General features: G+C 42.5%; 1 protein-coding gene across 2 annotated transcripts in view; it reads right to left on the bottom strand.

The window, feature by feature from the left end:
- TSPAN4 (tetraspanin 4) overlaps positions 1 to 18,301 on the bottom strand; it is a 491,871-nt gene that overhangs the window by 385,743 nt on the left and 87,827 nt on the right. The window contains exon 1 of one of the 2 annotated variants that reach the window (XM_034770343.1): positions 1,308 to 1,434. The exons of the other annotated variant lie outside the window; for it this stretch is intronic. Within the exon in view, the coding sequence (XP_034626234.1) occupies positions 1,308 to 1,419 (112 nt within the window). The 5' untranslated portion in view covers positions 1,420 to 1,434. Of the gene's footprint in view, positions 1 to 1,307; positions 1,435 to 18,301 lie in introns of those variants that run through there. 2 annotated transcript variants of the gene reach the window in all.

Genomic DNA, 18,301 nt, shown 5'->3' on the forward strand with positions numbered 1-18,301 from the left:
TTCACTAGACCCGCTAAATCGACCCCCGCTGCATCGATCGCAGCAGTGTCAATCCCCAGTGGGTGTAGACATGGCCTAAAATAGCACAGCGCAGATGTACACAGCTCTGTCAAGGACAGGTGCTAGGACAGTATATGATAGGGCCACACACCAGTACCTTTTAGGGATGCCACCTGTCCAAATTTTCCCAGGATCGTCCCTTTTTGGAGGCAACTGTCCTGTGAAATCTGTAAGGGCGCTCCGCACACACTGCCAGTGGTCCAGTTTTATGGGCTCAGGATCATCCTTGATGTCCCAGTTTTTTCTACCTCAGAGGTGGCAACCCTAGTTCCTCGGGCACCAGGATGGCACAGCATAGGGACACACAGCTGTTCTTGGATTGCAAGCATAGCTTAGGGCACCAATGAGTAGTGGAGGGGTGAACCAGGTGTATCCAGGACTCTAGCAAACAGGAGGATACTGCACTGGCACGGTTGCACATGGCTGCAAGGCTAGTGGGTAATGCACAGCTTTGCCCAAGGTGCAATGACAGGAGAGAACACATATGCACAACTTGATGTACACATCATGCCAAGAAGTAAAAAAAAAAAAGGTAACTTTCTTTCTCAAGGTCCTACTAACAAGGGCCTAGGAGATATGTAAGGGTTAAAGCTTCTCAGAGAAAACAGCTTTTAAAGGGGAAATGCTGGCCCTAAAAACTTGACAGCATCCTAATGGCCTTCTCAATGAACTTGCTTGGAGAACAAAATGATCCTTCCTGTGAAACAGTGTATTTAGTAGATAATTACTCTCTCTTTCAGACTAGTCAGATTTGGTATTGACCCACACGTACTCTATGCTTCACCGTCACAGAGTTCTAATCTTAAGACAAAGTGCATGAATGAAGCATCCATGTGCTAGATAACGTTTTTAAAATGTCTCACAGCAGAATGACTTAAAGAGAGCAATCATTATTTAAATATCTGTACATTCCAGGCAGGGATATGCATGTTGGAAAATTTCTGAAACACAAAACGAGAATTTATCCGAAGAACCAGGAACAATCCTGGGAAAAAAATTGTATTCTGATGGGGACTGAGTAGCCAAAAGTTGCAACCAAACCTCAAATCAATACAGGACATCCTAGATCTCAGGCAGCTTTAATGTATACAGCTACAGACCATTGACAGAATGAATTCACACAGTAGAACCACTTTTAAAAAATATCTCGCCCTCTCTTCAGCAAGAAATTTTGCATGGCTTGGCACATTTTTAATTATAAGACAATTAGATAAACTGCCAGAACCCAAGATATTAACATACGGTACCTTGTTGGGACTGTACAAGCAGCACAGGTCCCTCCCAAAATATTAGTGATGCCGGGATCGGACTCATCCCAGCTAGCTGCTCCCCTCCTGCTTCCAGTTGCAGAGCTCTCATACTTGGTCTCACACAGACTGAGCGTTGAGCCCTGATTCATGATTTCAGGCTCCAGCCATGGAATGCAGCCATTGAAAACTCAGAACTATTTTTACCCTTAACCAGCCGCAGCATTTCTGTCCTATAAAGATTTCTAAAGATAAAGCCTTACTCTAAGCACACACACACGCACAGATACACACCCTCCTAACTAACTAGGATCTAGGGCTGCCTGCAGTGTTTAATTTGTGCCAGGGCTTGCCAGATATGAGCCCCGGCACCTCTAGGCTTGGCAGTTCATAGTCCCAGCACCTCTGGGCTTGCTGCATCAGTTATGAATGTAAAAATATTGCTTAAGCCCCGGCACCTCTTTCATTACAAATTAAGGACTGGCTGCTTGGCATTTAATGTGGCTTTAAGCTGCACAGCTGCTATTAACAAGAAAAAGCAGTTCACAACCTGACATTATTGACAGCCCTCAGAAGTCAAGCATTTGAGCTCAGTTGTCAAAATGAGAAATTCCTCAGCAATGCTTCACTTCAGGAGGTAAGATTAACTTGGTCAGGGACTGGCCATATTGTCTGTCTTGTACAGCACCAAACACGCTATCTGTATTTAACAGATATGTAACAACAACTTAGGCAGACCTTCGGACTCTAGTCACAGATAAAAATCACTACATCTCTCAGCTCTGTTCTTACAAGAAAACCCAACCACGAGTCCCACACAAATCCTACAAAACTGACAGGGAATCTCAGCTTTCGTTGACTTTTTATCAAGGACATTGCTAAGCGTATTGAACTGTCTCAAATTCATGATCAGTATCCAATCACAGTCAGACTATGTTACAAGAGCTAAATCATAAGATTATACTGGCCATTATGTCAAAGTTCAAAGGAATAAACATTAGCAGCTGGCACACATTGGGTGGTTCTTCCTCTTAAGGATTCCTGCCATGTATTTAAGAGAAAATAAAATCTCTCTGAGGCAGAGGGAAATACAGAACAAAACAAAAAGAAAACAAATACCTCGCTTACTGAATAATTTACTATAATCAAACCTGTGCACATGTACTTTAGTAGAGGACAGCATATAAATAAACAGAACTATAATAGAGTTTAAAAGAGAACTAGATAAATTCATGGAGGTTAAGTCCATTAATGGCTATTAGCCAGGATGGGTAAGGAATGCTGTCCCTAGCCTCTGTTTGTCAGAGGGTGGGGATGGATGGCAGGAGAGAGATCATTTGATCATTACCTGTTAGGTTCACTCCCTCTGGGGCACCTGCATAAGCCACTGTCGGTAGACAGGATACTGGGCTGGATTGACCTTTGGTCTGACCCAGTATTGCCATTGTGATGTTCTTATGTTAACAATTGCATAACTGGACACATACAATGGGCCATATTCACTACTGGGAGCTCAATAACTCAAACCCTTGGTTGGCTCAGATCCTTTTAGGCAGTGGCAAAGATCTGTAAGCATTTATGAAGAACACACACAATGTGTAAAGTGAGATCCAAAATTTTAGGACAATTGTCAGTTAAGATCAAATATTATTAAAATAATTATTATTTGTATTATGAAAGCTCTTGGAGACCCTAGTAAGAGGTCCAGACTCAACTGTGACAGACACCATTCACACAGATAAGAAGCTGGTCCTTCCCCCATAGAGTTTCTAATCTTATGAGGAAAGACAGCAGGCAGACACAACAAACAGAAAGGGGGAAGCACAAGTTACTGGGGAGGCAATTATGATTAGCATTATTAAGCAGCCATCACAAACTACCAGCTTCCGGGACAATTTTAGGTACCAGAACCCTGACAGTGTCCCTTCAACAAGCAGCTGCAATGTGACCTATAATGCCCTGTTGTAATGACATAAAATGCAATCCTGTGATACAATGATGTAGGCCTGATCCAACGTACTCAAGGTGCAACAGTGCAACCTTTGTAAGAAAAACAAAAAGGCACACAGGGACACCTCTTTTGGCTTTTCAGCAGAGTCCCTCGGGCACTGGATGCAATGTTTCTGCAGCACAGAAGGATGTGGCCCCTTTAAGTAAATCTGGTGCCGGAATTCTACCCCCTGCTGGCTGAGTGCATGTCGGTTAAGGAGCGACGGGTTGGTGTGGGGGAGAAGGGGCATGCTGTGCCTGGGGAAAAGGGGCATGCTGCAGTTAGGTTCTGTGCATGAGAACATGAAACATACCTTCAGTGGGCCTATTATTTGACACCAATGACCTAGCGCTTGGAAAGGGCACTAAATACATAAAGGAATGATGTGAGGTTGTAATGTCTTGAAGCTCGAGCCACTTTAACCTAGTGTTGTGGGAAATAAAGTGGAAGCAATGCCGTTACTGTAAATGTCGCTCTCCATGAGGGAGTATTCCTAGTAAGCACACTCCTGCTATTTGTACAATGAGCTGACTCTCCAGCAGCTCTCTCTAAATTGCAATGAGCCACCAGAAACTCAGTGAGCTGCAGAAATCCAGAGGAGAATAAGACTGGCTAAAAAAAATACAGTATGCAACTAGCATTACAGCAACTGCCACCTCTCTATCCTGTGAATTAGGAAGAAAAGGCTCCCGAGCATTCAAGCAATAATCACCTGCTGGTTCTGTTGATAGCACCAACAATGTCTCAAATTACTGACTTTCCACAATGAAGAGAAAGGTTAAGAGAGGCACTGAAAAAAATCTTACTTGTGCTCTGCGGCAACTTTTGGGTCTCAGTCGTAGTCTACTAAATAGACTGTAGCAAAGTTCAAGTTATAGGCTTGTCTAATTTGATCACTATGGGCCCGATCCAAAGTCCACTGAAAGTTAATGGATTTTGAATCAGACCCCTGCTGTCTGTTTCACCACTACCTTACTCCAATTCTTCTTCCCTCAGCGTAACTCACTTTAAATCGATGGAGTATAAGTGGAGTAAGGCAGTGGTGAATTAGTCCCTAGATATTTAGGGATACCTAGGATGCCCAAGAACAGCAAGCATTTTTGTTTTAATTTGACAAGTCTTTGCGACATTAGGCAATATGGCTAGATTAGTGGCTACAGTGTGCATACATGCTGTGATCACCAGAGGAGACCTGTCCTCCAAGAGATGCAGAGGAATTGGAGTAGAAACTTCCTTCCCCCTCGGAATGGGTAATAGTTTAATGAAAGGATAATATGCCTAATCTTTATAATGAGAAGTCCATTTTACCTGCAGCACCTAAATTCTGAAACAAAGATGCTCAGTTTCTGTAGTAGTGTAGGAGCACAGAAAGATATCCTAAAATGGGGTTTATAACCAGATCTTCAGAGTCTCACTGACTTCATTGGTCATCCACGTGGACACAGTGGTCTATGCTAGCTGTTCCCAATACAGGATTCAGGCCTAACTTCTCACCCAAGACTGGGCATGTACAAAGCTATGCATCCAGACAGTCAACGTCAGCTGGGCAGGGAAGGTGTTAAGGGAAAGCACTAAAGAACGTTCTATGTTAAGCAAGAAACAAACAAGGTACGTGAAAAGCAGTTTGCGCTGGAGAACATTTGTCCATCATGCTCTTCATGGTGAGAGATCAAGGGTATACTAGACTGGCTTTGGCTTTCTTGGGAATAGCTTGTCTGTTACAGCTGTACAAAGTCTGTTGACCTCTTTGTAAACTAAAGATTAAAAAAATAATTACACAGAAGTTAAAAGCAAATCTTTTTCCCCCTATAAATGTTATGCCTTACTGAAAGTAAAGTAGCAGCTTAGGAGTATTATTAAACAGTTATTATTCTGTTATTTACAGCCCAGTTGATCAAGAAATTGCCTGTGATGCAATCACTAGACAGCAATGGTTTAAAAATAATATTTACAAAAAAGAAAAAATTAAACACCCAAATCCACACAAATCCACAGATGTCATGCAGTAAGAATAATTACAGTGACTAGAGGAGATTTTAATACATCAAACAAAGATGGGAGGGTAAATGGAAGAACTGACAAAAGCAATTAGTAATATCGGGTGTCTAATTTGAGACAACTTAAAGAGGGATCTGGATTTCAGAAAATAATGACAGTCTTTTTAAGGTATCTTGAGTTGGGCACCCAAAAATCATTAGTTGCTTTTGAAAAATCTTGGCCTACATTTGTATGTAGAAAGGAACAGATATCATGAAACAATGTATCTTCTTTACATGTAATTGTATAAGATCACACTCTTTTGTGAATCAGAGGGGTAGCCGTGTTAGTCTGAATCTGTAAAAAGCAACAGAGGGTCCTGTGGCACCTTTAAGACTAACAGAAGTATTGGGTGCCACAGGACCCTCTGTTGCTTTTTACTCTTTTGAGACCAACATAAAGAAACAGATAGAGAATTTGAGACTGGTTTACTAAATTTTAGTTTTTAATGTTCAATAAAAATTTCAACCCACAACAACATAATGCAAATGCCAAAACCCAGAAAGTTTTTCTCCTGTTTTCCTTTATTGTTTAAGATGCATGGCAAAGGAGCTCCAGCTACAAAGGAGAGGTTGAAGGAAAAGATTTGACAGCTGCCGTAGTTCCCACAACTTCCTAACAGTGCTCAGAGGACACAGCACAGCCATCTCTCACAGGAATTGAAAAAAAATGTGGAGAGGGAAAAAAACCAAACAGCACAGATTCCAAAACAGGAGCTTTATTCCATGCTTAGTCCCCAAGTTAACTGTTTTATAATCTCTCTGATCTTTGTCTGCACACAAATGTAAACACACACAGGTACCCATACACAGGCATTCATTTCCCCATGGGAAAGGTAGACTCAAGATCCAGTGCCCGCAACTAGTTGTCAACAGTGCCCATCAAAGAGACACATATTGAAGTGAGAAACATGAGAGAGAGAGAGAGAGCGTGCGTGCATGCTATAATGGGGCAAATTTTCAAACAGACTCTGGGAGCCAGTTTCTGTATTATGGGCATGATCTGTGCCCACAAAGGTGCCACTATTGAGCCTAATTCTGCAAGGTGCTGAGTACCCTCTACTCTCATTCACTTCTTAGAGGCCTTGATTATTTGGAATTAGCCATGGTTCAGCAGTCAGTGGCCAGGAACTGGTGTAGCTTGCACCTATGCAGACCTACAGTGTAGACAAGACAAGGAAAGCTGCAATTTGCACTAACTGAACTTCAGTTTCAAAAAAGAGTGAGGGCAACCAGTGCAAATTGTGCCTTTTCTAGCCTATGCTTATGGCTTGCACTGAAGCAGGTACACTGGGTGCTGGCCACCAATTGTTGAATCCCAAGCACAGACAAAACACACAACACTTCTCAGGAGATGCTTAAGTTCTTTGTAAGATTGGCTCATTAGTAATTAGTAGTATTCTCTAATTTGTAACCACAAACCACTAGAGGTTTAACCATTGATAACTAATCTCGTAACATTATGGGCACAAATTGTTGTGTGCACCAAATGTTGTCCATTAATGAAAATCTGGGGCAGTGTGTGTGTGGAGTGGTCACATATGAATATATTTGTTTGGCTGAAAACGTCTATAAAATTCCATGAAAAACAAAAACCTGAAAATCCTAGCATTAATGTCAAATCTGAGAAATCAACCTCTGGAAATCCCAGAAGCTTAGGTTCAACACTCAACTCTAACACTGCTCCTGATGGGTTTGCCTTCAGTTCTGGTCTGTTTGTATCTGTGACAGAGTATAACACCCCACCCCCTGTAGGCAAGAAGGGGTTAAAGAGCAGCTTTGGACTCAGGCAGCCCCGCTCCACCACAACTGTGAGGCATGTCAATCTTGGTGGAGGAGCCTTAAAGAAGCTGCTCAGTTCAAAAGGCCCAAGACAGACCTCTCACACTCAGCTCCCAGAGATGAGAACTGTAACAAGCCAAGCTACCTTAAGCTAACTATGAATATAGAATGGTAGGACCGATGACTGGAGGATCTGGGTAGGACAGAGAAACTGGAGCTGCTCCTTATTTCTATTAATTTCGCTTCTTTTTCTTTATTACCTTGTAGACTGTGACTAGGGGCTTGGCCCCAGGACAGAGTCCTGCTGAAAACATGAGCCTCCTGAGGAGAAAGTGGACACATTGTAGTTAAGTCACCCAGGGAAGGAGCAAGATCTCTAGCCAGACCCACCACAAGGGTCCCAGGGCTGAAACCCAGGGTAGAGGGAGGGACTGATTCCCTTATAGCCACACCGGCAGGACTAGACAGAAGACTCCAGATACAAGGGGCCAGAAAGACTATTGGACCTGGGACTATTGGGTGAAAACCCTGGTATGACACTGGCAAGACAGACGCTAGCTCTTGCCCACGCTGCAGTCATTAGCTAAGAACTGACAACCTTGTCACTGGAGACCAGATTAGGTCACCTCTATGTTAGTTTTGCTCAAAACAGGTATTAGTCTTATAAGGATGTATTTCATCTTTAGACTCTCTGAAATGCTTGTAAGTTGCTGCATGTATTAATCTCACTTGTAATGTCTGTATTCTGTGCTAGAAGGAAATAGGACAGTTCAGCTTTATAACTTTGAAAATGTTTGCTCTGAAGTTGTGAACTCAGGCATGGGAATCATCCCACCCCTGCACCCCTAAATCCAGTAGGACTATCAAAATCAGATGGGCCAAAGATAATCAAAATACAAAGGATTGGTTAACGGCCCTATCGCACCTGGGAAATGCTACGTGTAAGGACGATCATACTGTGGGCTGAATGAAGGAAATAAAACAAAGCCACAGGAAAATTTTCAATCTTTTTGGCTGTTTGAATTCTGAAGGGCCCCAGACTCTAAACTGAAGCCAGAGATCACCAGCGGCTGACTCCTGGGTCTGCACTGAAAGACACTTTGAATTGACAGATCACTACAACTGTCGTTCTTGGGATTTAGATGGTCACTCATTTGCATGTTTGCTTGATTCAACCTATAAATAACTCTTATTTTTTCCTAGTTAATAAACCTTTAAGTTAGTTTATTACAAGATTGGCCACAGATGTTGTCTTTGGTGTGAGATCTAAGATATAAATTTATCTGTGGTAAGCGACTGGTCTCTTGGGACTGGAAGCAACCTGAATATTTTGTGGTTTTTGGCGTAAATACCATTTATCACTAATTTCAGCTTGCCTAAGTGGCAAGATAGACCGGAGAGCCTCAGGGGACTGTCTGTGACTCCATAGTAAGACTCTTATAGTGATCCAGGAGATCACATTTGTTACTGGCTTGGTGAAATCTAATTATAGAACATACCACTAGTTTGGGGTGTCTGCCATGTTTTTGACAGTCTGCCATGAGGAAAGCACTCATGGTCGTGAGTCACTCCAGACAGTATGATGCCTGCAAACCAAAGGTGGACCTGGCTGGTAGGCCACGCCAAAGGGGAATGACCAGCAGACCTGGTCACCTGGACTGTAGAGCAGTGGTTCTTAACCAAGGGTACATCAACTCTAGATATTTGCCTAGTTTTATAACAGGCTAATAAAAAGCACTAGCAAAGTCAGTACAAACTAAAATTTCATAGACAATGATTTGTTTATACTGTTCTATATACTGTACACTGAAATGTAAGTACAATATTTATATTCCAATTGATTTATTTTATAATTATATGGTAAAAATGAAAAAGTCAGCAATTTTTCAGTAGTGGGTGTGCTGTGACACTTTTGTATTTTTATGTCTGATTTTCTAAGTCTTTAAGTGAGGTGAAACTTGGGGGTTCACAAGACAAATCAGATTCTTGAAAGGGGGTTCAGTAGTCTGGAAAGGTTGAGAGCCACTGCTGTAGAGGACAAAGCCCTGCAACACCACATCTAACCATGAGGAGGGGCACCAATTGGTGAGTCCCTTTGTCACAGTATCATTACATATTATTTGTCGAAAAATGCAACATGCAACAATAACTGGAATTTCTTGTACAAACTCTAATTTCTCTCTAAGCTCCATGTTCTTTCCCAAACTGTTCCTGTCTCTCTCCTCTTTATCCCCTCCTTCTCCAACTACTCCCTTCCCTCTACCCCCATTCTTATTGCAAGTCTCCTGCATACAGGATTCATTCTTCTCTCTGCTCTGATTTGCTAATGTCATATTCAGTAAGGAAGATCTATTGGACTATCTGTTGGACACAGTGTTACCTGTGTGGGAAGAGGAAGTAGGATATCTGGGTTCCATACAGCGGCTCCAGCTCCCAAGAAGCTAATGCTGGTGCCTCCAGGTCAGCTCCAGGGCTGCATGAGGGCAGCTCACCAGAACAGGAAGGAGGACAGAAGGGGAGAATAGTGCCCGCAAATAATTTGGCACTGTGGGTAGCTGCCCACGATACCAAATGCCAGCCCTGTTCAAAATTTCTGGGTGTGGCTAGGCCTCCTAATTTACTCACTCATTATGCCCATGCCATATCCATTCTAATGTCACCTGCGGAACTGAGGGATGGCACCTGGACCTAAAAAATGTTTGTTTCTTCTGGTTCCTCCACCAGCAGCCTGCGGCCAGCCAGTGGAACGCAGCGGTATGTCATGCTGTCTGCTTCTTAATGACTTCTTGTTCTTGTCAGGGTCCTCTGAGAGGCCCAAATCTCAAGGATCCTTCCTTAATCCTCCCATGGAGAATCCCCAAATCAAAGTCACAGAGTACTTCAGGGGTCGGCAACCTTTCAGAAGTGGTGTGCCGAGTCTTCATTTATTCACTCTAATTTAAGGTTTCGCGTGCCAGTAATACATTTTAACGTTTTTAGAAGGTTTCTTTCTATAAGTCTATATTATATAACTAAACTATTGTATGTAAAGTAAACAAGGTTTTCAAAATGTTTAAGAAGCGTTATTTAAAATTAAATTAAAATGCTGATCTTATGCCACCAGCCTGCTCAGCTTGCTGCCAGCCTGGGGTTCTGTTCACCTAGGCCAGAAGCAGGCTGAGCAGGGCCTGAGGCCAGGACCCCAGACCTGGGGGGAGGGGTGTTTCAGGGGTCAGGGCTGGGGGAGGGGGTTCAGGGCAGAAGGCTGGGGTGTATGTGGGGGGAGTTCATTTAACCTTTGTCACTTGACCCATAGTAGTACTATTCCTCACACAGGCACCCACAAGAACATAGAGTAAATAATTTTCTTTGTTCCTTTCTTCTCTTCCTTAAATAAACAGCACATTGTGTAACCTATAGCTGTAATTTGGATTTGTGCCTTAATAGTAGAAGGAACACGTGCTGCCTGTGAGTCGGAGAGGATTATACAGGCTCTGTCTTCTGAAGAGAAAAAAAACCCACCAATCTAGGCAAGCCAAGGTCACAGAAAGAGGGCATGGGAGAAACCACAAAGAACTGTAAGGGACTCTTACAGACATAGAGGGGGACACTGACCTCAGCCACTGGGGATACAGAAACCAGCTGCAACTGCAACTAAAAAATAGAGACATTCTCACACAGAAAGTCATGTTGTTACAACAGAAGAGTTTGGGCTTCAATCCACAACCAAAAGGAAGTTCAGAGTTAGGGTTTTAAATCTGTGTCTAGGGACTGTCAATGATATGGTCCCTGAATCAGGAGGCTCTCATGGTTTAGGAGGTCACTAGCATCCCTCGATGGAATTATGTAGCATTAAATTAAATAGTTGATTATCTATTCTTACTTTCGTCTAACTTATGAAAGCCTCACTAAATAAGGAATGCTCTGAACCACATCCTGCAAGTTTTCATAAATTAGGGAGCTAAGATCCAAACCTAGCAGATGGTTTTGTTACATGGAGACACTATGGAGTTTTCAGGGTAGTTGATTTTTACCACACTAACTTTGCAGACATCAGAGCTAAAACCTGGAAAGGGCAGGCTGAGTGATGTGGGGGGATGAGAAGTCTATTCCTCCTTCTCAGCAGGCAGAAATTCCCCAAGCATCTCCTTTGTTAGTTCGGGGCTGTCTCATTGTAAATCAGTTTTCATCCAGAGGGACGTGAGAGACAGAAAACATCCATGAGAGAAGGAGTGGATGTGTTTCTGAAATGGCTTTTCACTCAACCCCAGCAATATGGAAATGAAAGATAAGGACTTCCAACACCCAGGGGCTAAGGGGTACATTGTACACTGAACACGTGTCCACACAAGCACAGGCAGTGCCTAACTCTCATTAATGCAAATGGGAGTTGAGCATGCACAAAAAGGAAGACAACAGAGCCACTGTTTTTACACTAGCTTGTAGGGGAGGGAAGCACATGCTGTTTAATTTTCCTCCAACACCTTCAGGGAAAGTCCATTACCGTGTTCACTAGGAGAAAATGAAATGGAACAGAAACAGGTGCCAATTAGCTGAATCCATTCACATTACAACATCATTCAACAAGTCCCTATCTGTATCTGCATTAATTCATGCCTCGGCTGGTCCACATGAATAAGGCAAGCTGATTACATTAGCAGGCAGCAAGATCTATGGCTAAATAACTGTAAAATCATAAACAAAATGACAAAAACGAAAAACAAGTAATAAAACTTGCAACAAAGACACAGTACAAGGAGGCTCTGACTGTGAAGGATCAAGAGCATATGTCCTCTGGGATACAGAGCAAGACAGGAATGAATGCCTCCTAAGACAGGAATGCATGCCTCAGCTACCAGAAAGGGAAGGAATAGCTCCCAGCTGGGTTAGTTCTATGTGGCATTCACAGCAGTTCAGAATGCTGTGTGATATTTGATGGATGACATCAGCAATACAGTCCTCTAACTCCTCTTCAACCCCAAGGTTCATGGGTACATTTCCACCATTCATTCTTTCGACCATTATAAAAGTGTCTTCTAAATGTACCAGGAACTACACATAGATTTTCTCAAAATGGATCAACCACAAGACAAATTCTCAATTGGTATAAAGCGGTGCAGCTCCACTGAAGTCAGAGCTACACTGATTAACACTAGCTGAGAATCTGACTCATGGCACCTGCCAAATCACTTAACCTGTCTGCCTCAGCAGCCTTATCTATAAAACAGGGATTGTATTACCTACTTACCTGTCAGAGGTACATGGAGGGCTCATTAGTTAATGACTGCATCATAATACTTTGAAAATATGAAAGTGCTATATACTATAAGACTGATTATTATTACTATTGTATTCAGCCACTTCAGATTATTTTTAGTACTGCAGCTTTTTACTGAAGTCACATCCATACATCTTATGCAAATCAGCCCAATAATACACATTTCTAAGATACTGCTTACGCCGACACAAGGAACGTAGTGTGGACATGTTAAAGTGATTTAATTACTGTGATGGCTGTACGTTGAGGTAACTTAAGTCGACTTAATTTTGTAGTTTAAACTTGCCCTAAAAGCCAGATGGAGATCACACCAGAACACAGTAGGAGTGACACAGAATGGTATTAAACTCAGAACTTTTTTATTTAAAAAGGAATGGTGATGGTGTTAAATTAGCATATATAGGCTTCTCAGATTACATGGATTTTCAAGAAGGCTTTGAATTTAGGAGAGTCCTGCTTTTCACCCTGGAATAGGGAGGTTGTTTTATGACTAGGGGGCAGTATGAGGAAAATGGGAGAAGAAAAAGATAAGCGGCAAGGCTAGCATCATCAGAACAGCAAAGGGAGTAATATGGAAGTGATAAGAAGCAAAAGTAGAGATGCAGGTTTTATAAACATTGTCTATAGATTTTTCACATTATTTGCAACTCAGCAATAATTATTTTGTAGAGAAAACCCTGTGATTGCTCCAAAGAATTTACAAGTTGTGGCCCTGATTCTGTGAATGCTTAACATTATGCACTGTGGGTGAAATCCTGACCCCTCTCCCCCCACGTTGATGGGATTTTTGCCATTGACTTCAGTGGGGCCAGGATTCTGAAAGTCAATGGAACTATTCACACCATGAAAAAAGTTAAGCACATAACTAAGGCCAGGTCTACATAAGAAAATATTTTATGAAAAATATGAGGTTGTTATGGAAAAATTAATGCACCTGTTATGTACTCTGCAAAACAGAGGACAAATAGATACTCAGATATTTGGTAACTATTTATTCAATATGCAGACAAAATACATTCACCTTCAAAAACCCCAGCACATCCATCCTATTATTTTTTTAATTTTTATACATAGTTAGCAGACCGCACATATTATCAGAGATTTCACTCACTAGAAACGACATGTCATGGGGTAGAGAAAAGATGCTCATTCTGTAATATGGAACACCCTATTAAATGGAGAGATCTGATAACTATATTACTGTTTAATGTTTTTCTACACAGAATCATTACAACAGCAAGCTTATCTCTGATATTTACATGGCAAGGATTTGTAAACTTGTTAAAACTTTCTAAATAAATAGTTTAAAAGACGAATGTTTTTCCTAGTATAGCAATACAGGCAAATTCTCCTAGCATAGATGCACCTTATATATATATATATATACACTGACAAAAAAATGTGCTTTTGCCGATACAGCTTATACTGGTTCAGTGAGCAAAATACACTATATGGGCAAAAACACTTCTAGGGCCAGGATTTCAAACAAAATACTCAAAATCTTTGCATATTGTGGGAAATTCAAAGTTGGTCTAGTTTTCACAAAATGTTCATGTAAAATAGAAACACCACTGAGTGAAATTATTTTTGATTCAAAACCATACACATATCTTTCTAGGTTTGCTCAGTCAAATAACCATTCATTTGAAATTTCAGTGATGCTGAAATTGGCAAAATGAAGTCTCACTGAAGATTTTGTGAAATCTTTTCTACAATTTTGCATGGCCTTACTTTAACAAACCCATGTCTTCAGAGGTGAAAAGTTACTGTATTAGCCTACTATGCCTGACAGCCTCCAGAGTTGGATTTCAGTCGGAAACCAACTGTATATTCTAAAAAATATATATTTTTTAAATTTCTACTTCAAAAAGTCGCTATCCAAAAATGCTACCTACTGAAAAGATTAGTTCTTTGATGAATTCATGATCATATCTGCTGCCTTTACTTAAAATAAGTTTTCATTACTTACTCGTAGTAACCTTATTAGCATCAGTACAGCTACAGAAGAGTAACTTGGATTCTATTACTTCCATCTTGCATATAATCAACAGAACCATTAATTAAGCTCTAATTGCAGAATCTTTATCGTTGGTGATGCTTCGGACAGAAAGAGCCCAACCTGACACTCTAATTGCAGGGTAAGGGTACCAGGTAACATAGGAATAATAGGCCTCATTCTGCAGTACATTACACTTATTTTACATCAACATCTCACAATGGAGTTACGCTGGCATAAAACTGGTATAACATGGTATCAGGCCCAATATCTTTTTTCACTGGGGAAAAACCAAGCAGTCATCAAAAGAATAAATATGGTACCCCAGGATGTCACTGTTATAGAGTCAGTTTGCAAATTAGAGCCCCATTATTTTAAGCTGTATCTAAACTAATCTTCATAATTCTACTCCTTGTTGAAGCATGTAAACCAAGCATAGCTGTCACACTTGGGAGAAACAAGTTCCAGCATATGTATGGGAGTGGGAGAGGGATACTGTGTAGAATTGCAAAGCATAGTGCTGAAATCAAAAGCATTGCTGGTGCATTCTTCAAAGCAGCAGAAATCTAAGGTTTCTGGAAGGGAGACACATAATGTAACTAAATGCTTCTACTAATAAGATCTCAGGAAACAGATGATGATGGTGCACCAACAGCATTTGATGACTTTATGAATGCAGAGCATGAGTAGCAAAGTATGTGTGTCTTTTTGTAACATTGCTTTCTAGGGCGTCGTTACTTTGTTTTCAGATATTGATATTATTCCCACAGGAAAACTTTGTTTAATGTTCATTAAGTTTGCTCTGTTCTGCTTAAATAACATTTTCCTTAGCCCGTTGAAGAGCTAGCAAATACCCAGTTAAGGTCAAACACACACACTTCTGTTTCTCTACCCACATAGCAATCATGTAAAAACTTATCAACTCTTGCCTATTACTGTCCTCTTTCCACGACTCATTGTTAATACCCACGGCCCAGTAAACTACCATGCAGCCTGACCTCTGACATACGTAGGAGGGCACACGATGATATAAAAAGCGGGAAATAAATGAACATTAGTACTTTGCATTTATACAGCACCATTTCATCCTCTCTCAGACCATTTCAGCAACTCTCAGACATTCATTATGTCCCCAAAACCCTGTGTCCATTTTAGAGGCATAAATGGATTGGGATTTGCCCAAGGCAAAGAATTCTAGTTTCTGTTCTAACCACTAGATTACATAAACTCTCATAAATAATTAACCCAGTCCCTTCCATAAAGGATTTTGATGGAACAGCTGAGCCTGATGGTGTTGAAAGTTACAAAATCCAGCAGGGATTTCTGTCCCTCTGGGAATGTGCATCTCTAGGTCTGTGCAACCAAAGAAACTGCTCTTATTTCATTGAAACCGTTTCAAGTTTGCAGCAAAGTAGCACCACTGAATTTTACGTTTCTATCATAGGCCTTGAAGCCCACCCTAGCAGCTGTGGACTGGAATACTCTCCTTCTAGAAAGCATGCCAGGGAATAGAGTCCCTGACCATTCAGAAACCAGCAAGCCAAATCAAAGCTAATTTGCATTCATAAATATGTATATTCGAACACAATATTATCTCTCTTACAAACACACATCCTCCCTCCCTTTCTCTGTTTAGTGATTGTGACAGAAGGGAAATTATATACTGCAACTTCCACTCCTCCTCCTTTACATTTGTTCCTACACAGCTAGTTCCCATAGACAGGGATAAGAACAGAGTTAATTTTCTCCGCCCCCTGAAACTAGGATCCCACCAACGCATTTAATAGGGCTCAACATTTGAAATGGCACAGGGAACCTCACCCAGCCACTGTGGCATGCAATTTTTTGTTTAAATCTTGCCTTTTTAACCTGGTTACACAGCCAGAGCAAGAAAGGCAATTAGGGTAAAGTGAGTAGATTATCAGATTGAAACAACAGGACATCTGACACTCCCTAGTCAGTGGAGAGTCCATTCCACACACTCACTCTCTTCCCTCCCCTCACAGGCCAGTGTTGCAGCTGCTGGCTGAATCCCAGGCTCTTGCAAGCACTATCTGCCAGGCCCAGTGGCAGTGCTGCCCTGGTACGGCCAGCCTCTGTTCGTAAACGGCTGCTGCAGCTGCTTTCCCTGGGGCTGTGGAGAATGGCACCCCAGAGCCTGCAACAGCATCCCCCAGCTGGGTTGATTAGTGAGGGGAGTTGCTGAGTAGAGAACGGGACACCTGTGCATCCTGCTTCAAGGCACCAAGATTTCCCAGTCAGGGAAATGAGACCTGGTTTTTTTCCTGGGACAGACTGTCAATTAGGCTGACATCTCCTCGGCCATAAAGGTGCTGACAAACCCATCACCTCCCCTTGAGCCACATTGGCAGAGCTGTGTGGAGTTCCCCAAGGAGCCACAGCCCAATGTAACCTGAGGTAAATAAAGCACATTCCCCGCTCTCAGTGACACACAGCTCCCCTCCAGACTTTCCTTCACCTTCTTCGTTTTCCTCTCTCATTCCATCTCCCCTGCTTCTCTTTCATGTCTGTTCTGTTTTGGGCCCCTCTCAAATTCTCTTGCTGAGTTCCTCCTTGCATGGTTTTAAAAACAAGCAGCCTTCCTTTGTGCTGTGGGGAGAGGCAGTGGACCCTCCACCTGTCCACGGCGCAGGGGGCCCACCGAGAGCAGCCCCCGGCCCATGTCCCCACCCCCGCACCCAGGGCAGGTAGGGAGTCTGCGCCGCGGCTCCCCACAGCTGCCCACATGGCTCTTACCATGGCCGGCCTGTGGCTCCAAGGCCCCCGCCCCCAGGGAGCTGGGTCGGGGAGAGCTGTGTGGACAACTTGGTGAGCCAGCGTGGAGTTGCACACCCTCCACCTGCCCTGGGCCCGGAGTCCAGGGGGTGGGGACATGGGCCGGGGGCTGCTCTCAGTTCCCTCCCTCCCCCCGCACTATGGGCAGGTGAAGGATCCATGGGGCTTCCACAACTGCCTGGGCTCCCCAGCCAGGCTCCATGCTGGCCTGGCCAGGGGGATGGGGCCTCGGCAGGAAGAGGAAGGGGTCCGCCCCAGCGAAAAGTGGACAGGCCAGGAGCCACTGCCAGTTTTTTCTCCATGCTCCTTCCCCGCTCCCTCCTCTGCTTCAGCATTCGCTCTCCTTGTGTATCCCTCTTTCTAAGAGAAAGATTCATCCATGGTCCCCCACTGGGCAGGTACTTGTCAAACACAGACATGAGACTTGCTCAAGAAGTACCCACCCGATGGCAACTAGTTAGGAGGAATTTCAACCTCTGACCTCAGTTCATCACTGCAATGACAGAATCTATCCTCATCCTTGCTGTTCCCCTAAATCTAGCAGCAACAACTACCACAACAGAGGAGTTTCGCTGCCTTATCTTGTACGCTCCCTTTAGCAGCGTGATTCCTTACATACAAATACAATTTCCTTTTCTCCCACCCCAGCAGAAAAAGGCACGAGAAAAATTGAAATTATACTGTTCCAGAGGGACCCTCCTTTTGTTTATTACCTCCCTCTTTAAATGCATTATTAGAGGTTCAGCATTAATAGTGGCAGTCCCATGCACTAGGAGAAAGTTTTAATTTTGCAGATATTACACTATTACACTACATTAATATTACACTATATTAACTTTACTGTACAACCCCATGAGTGGAGGCACCCAAGGGACTTAGAAGCAATTAATATAGTTAGTTTATTTACTTACCTCTGACACACAGAGGGCATTCAAAGGCAACTGGAATGGTATTTACCTATACAGAGCTACAGGGCTTCTCCAATATTGCCAATGAATATCCTGTCCAAGGTTCACTGTGCTACTTAACTCTTTCAGGCAACGGAAAATGTGAAAACAGAAATTGAAATATCGACTTTAAAAAACAAAATCTTCCCTGCATGCAAGAATAAGACACGAAAGATGATATGATACAAAG

Source organism: Trachemys scripta, chromosome 4, assembly GCF_013100865.1.
Source record: "Trachemys scripta elegans isolate TJP31775 chromosome 4, CAS_Tse_1.0, whole genome shotgun sequence".
Classification (NCBI taxonomy): domain Eukaryota; kingdom Metazoa; phylum Chordata; order Testudines; family Emydidae; genus Trachemys; species Trachemys scripta.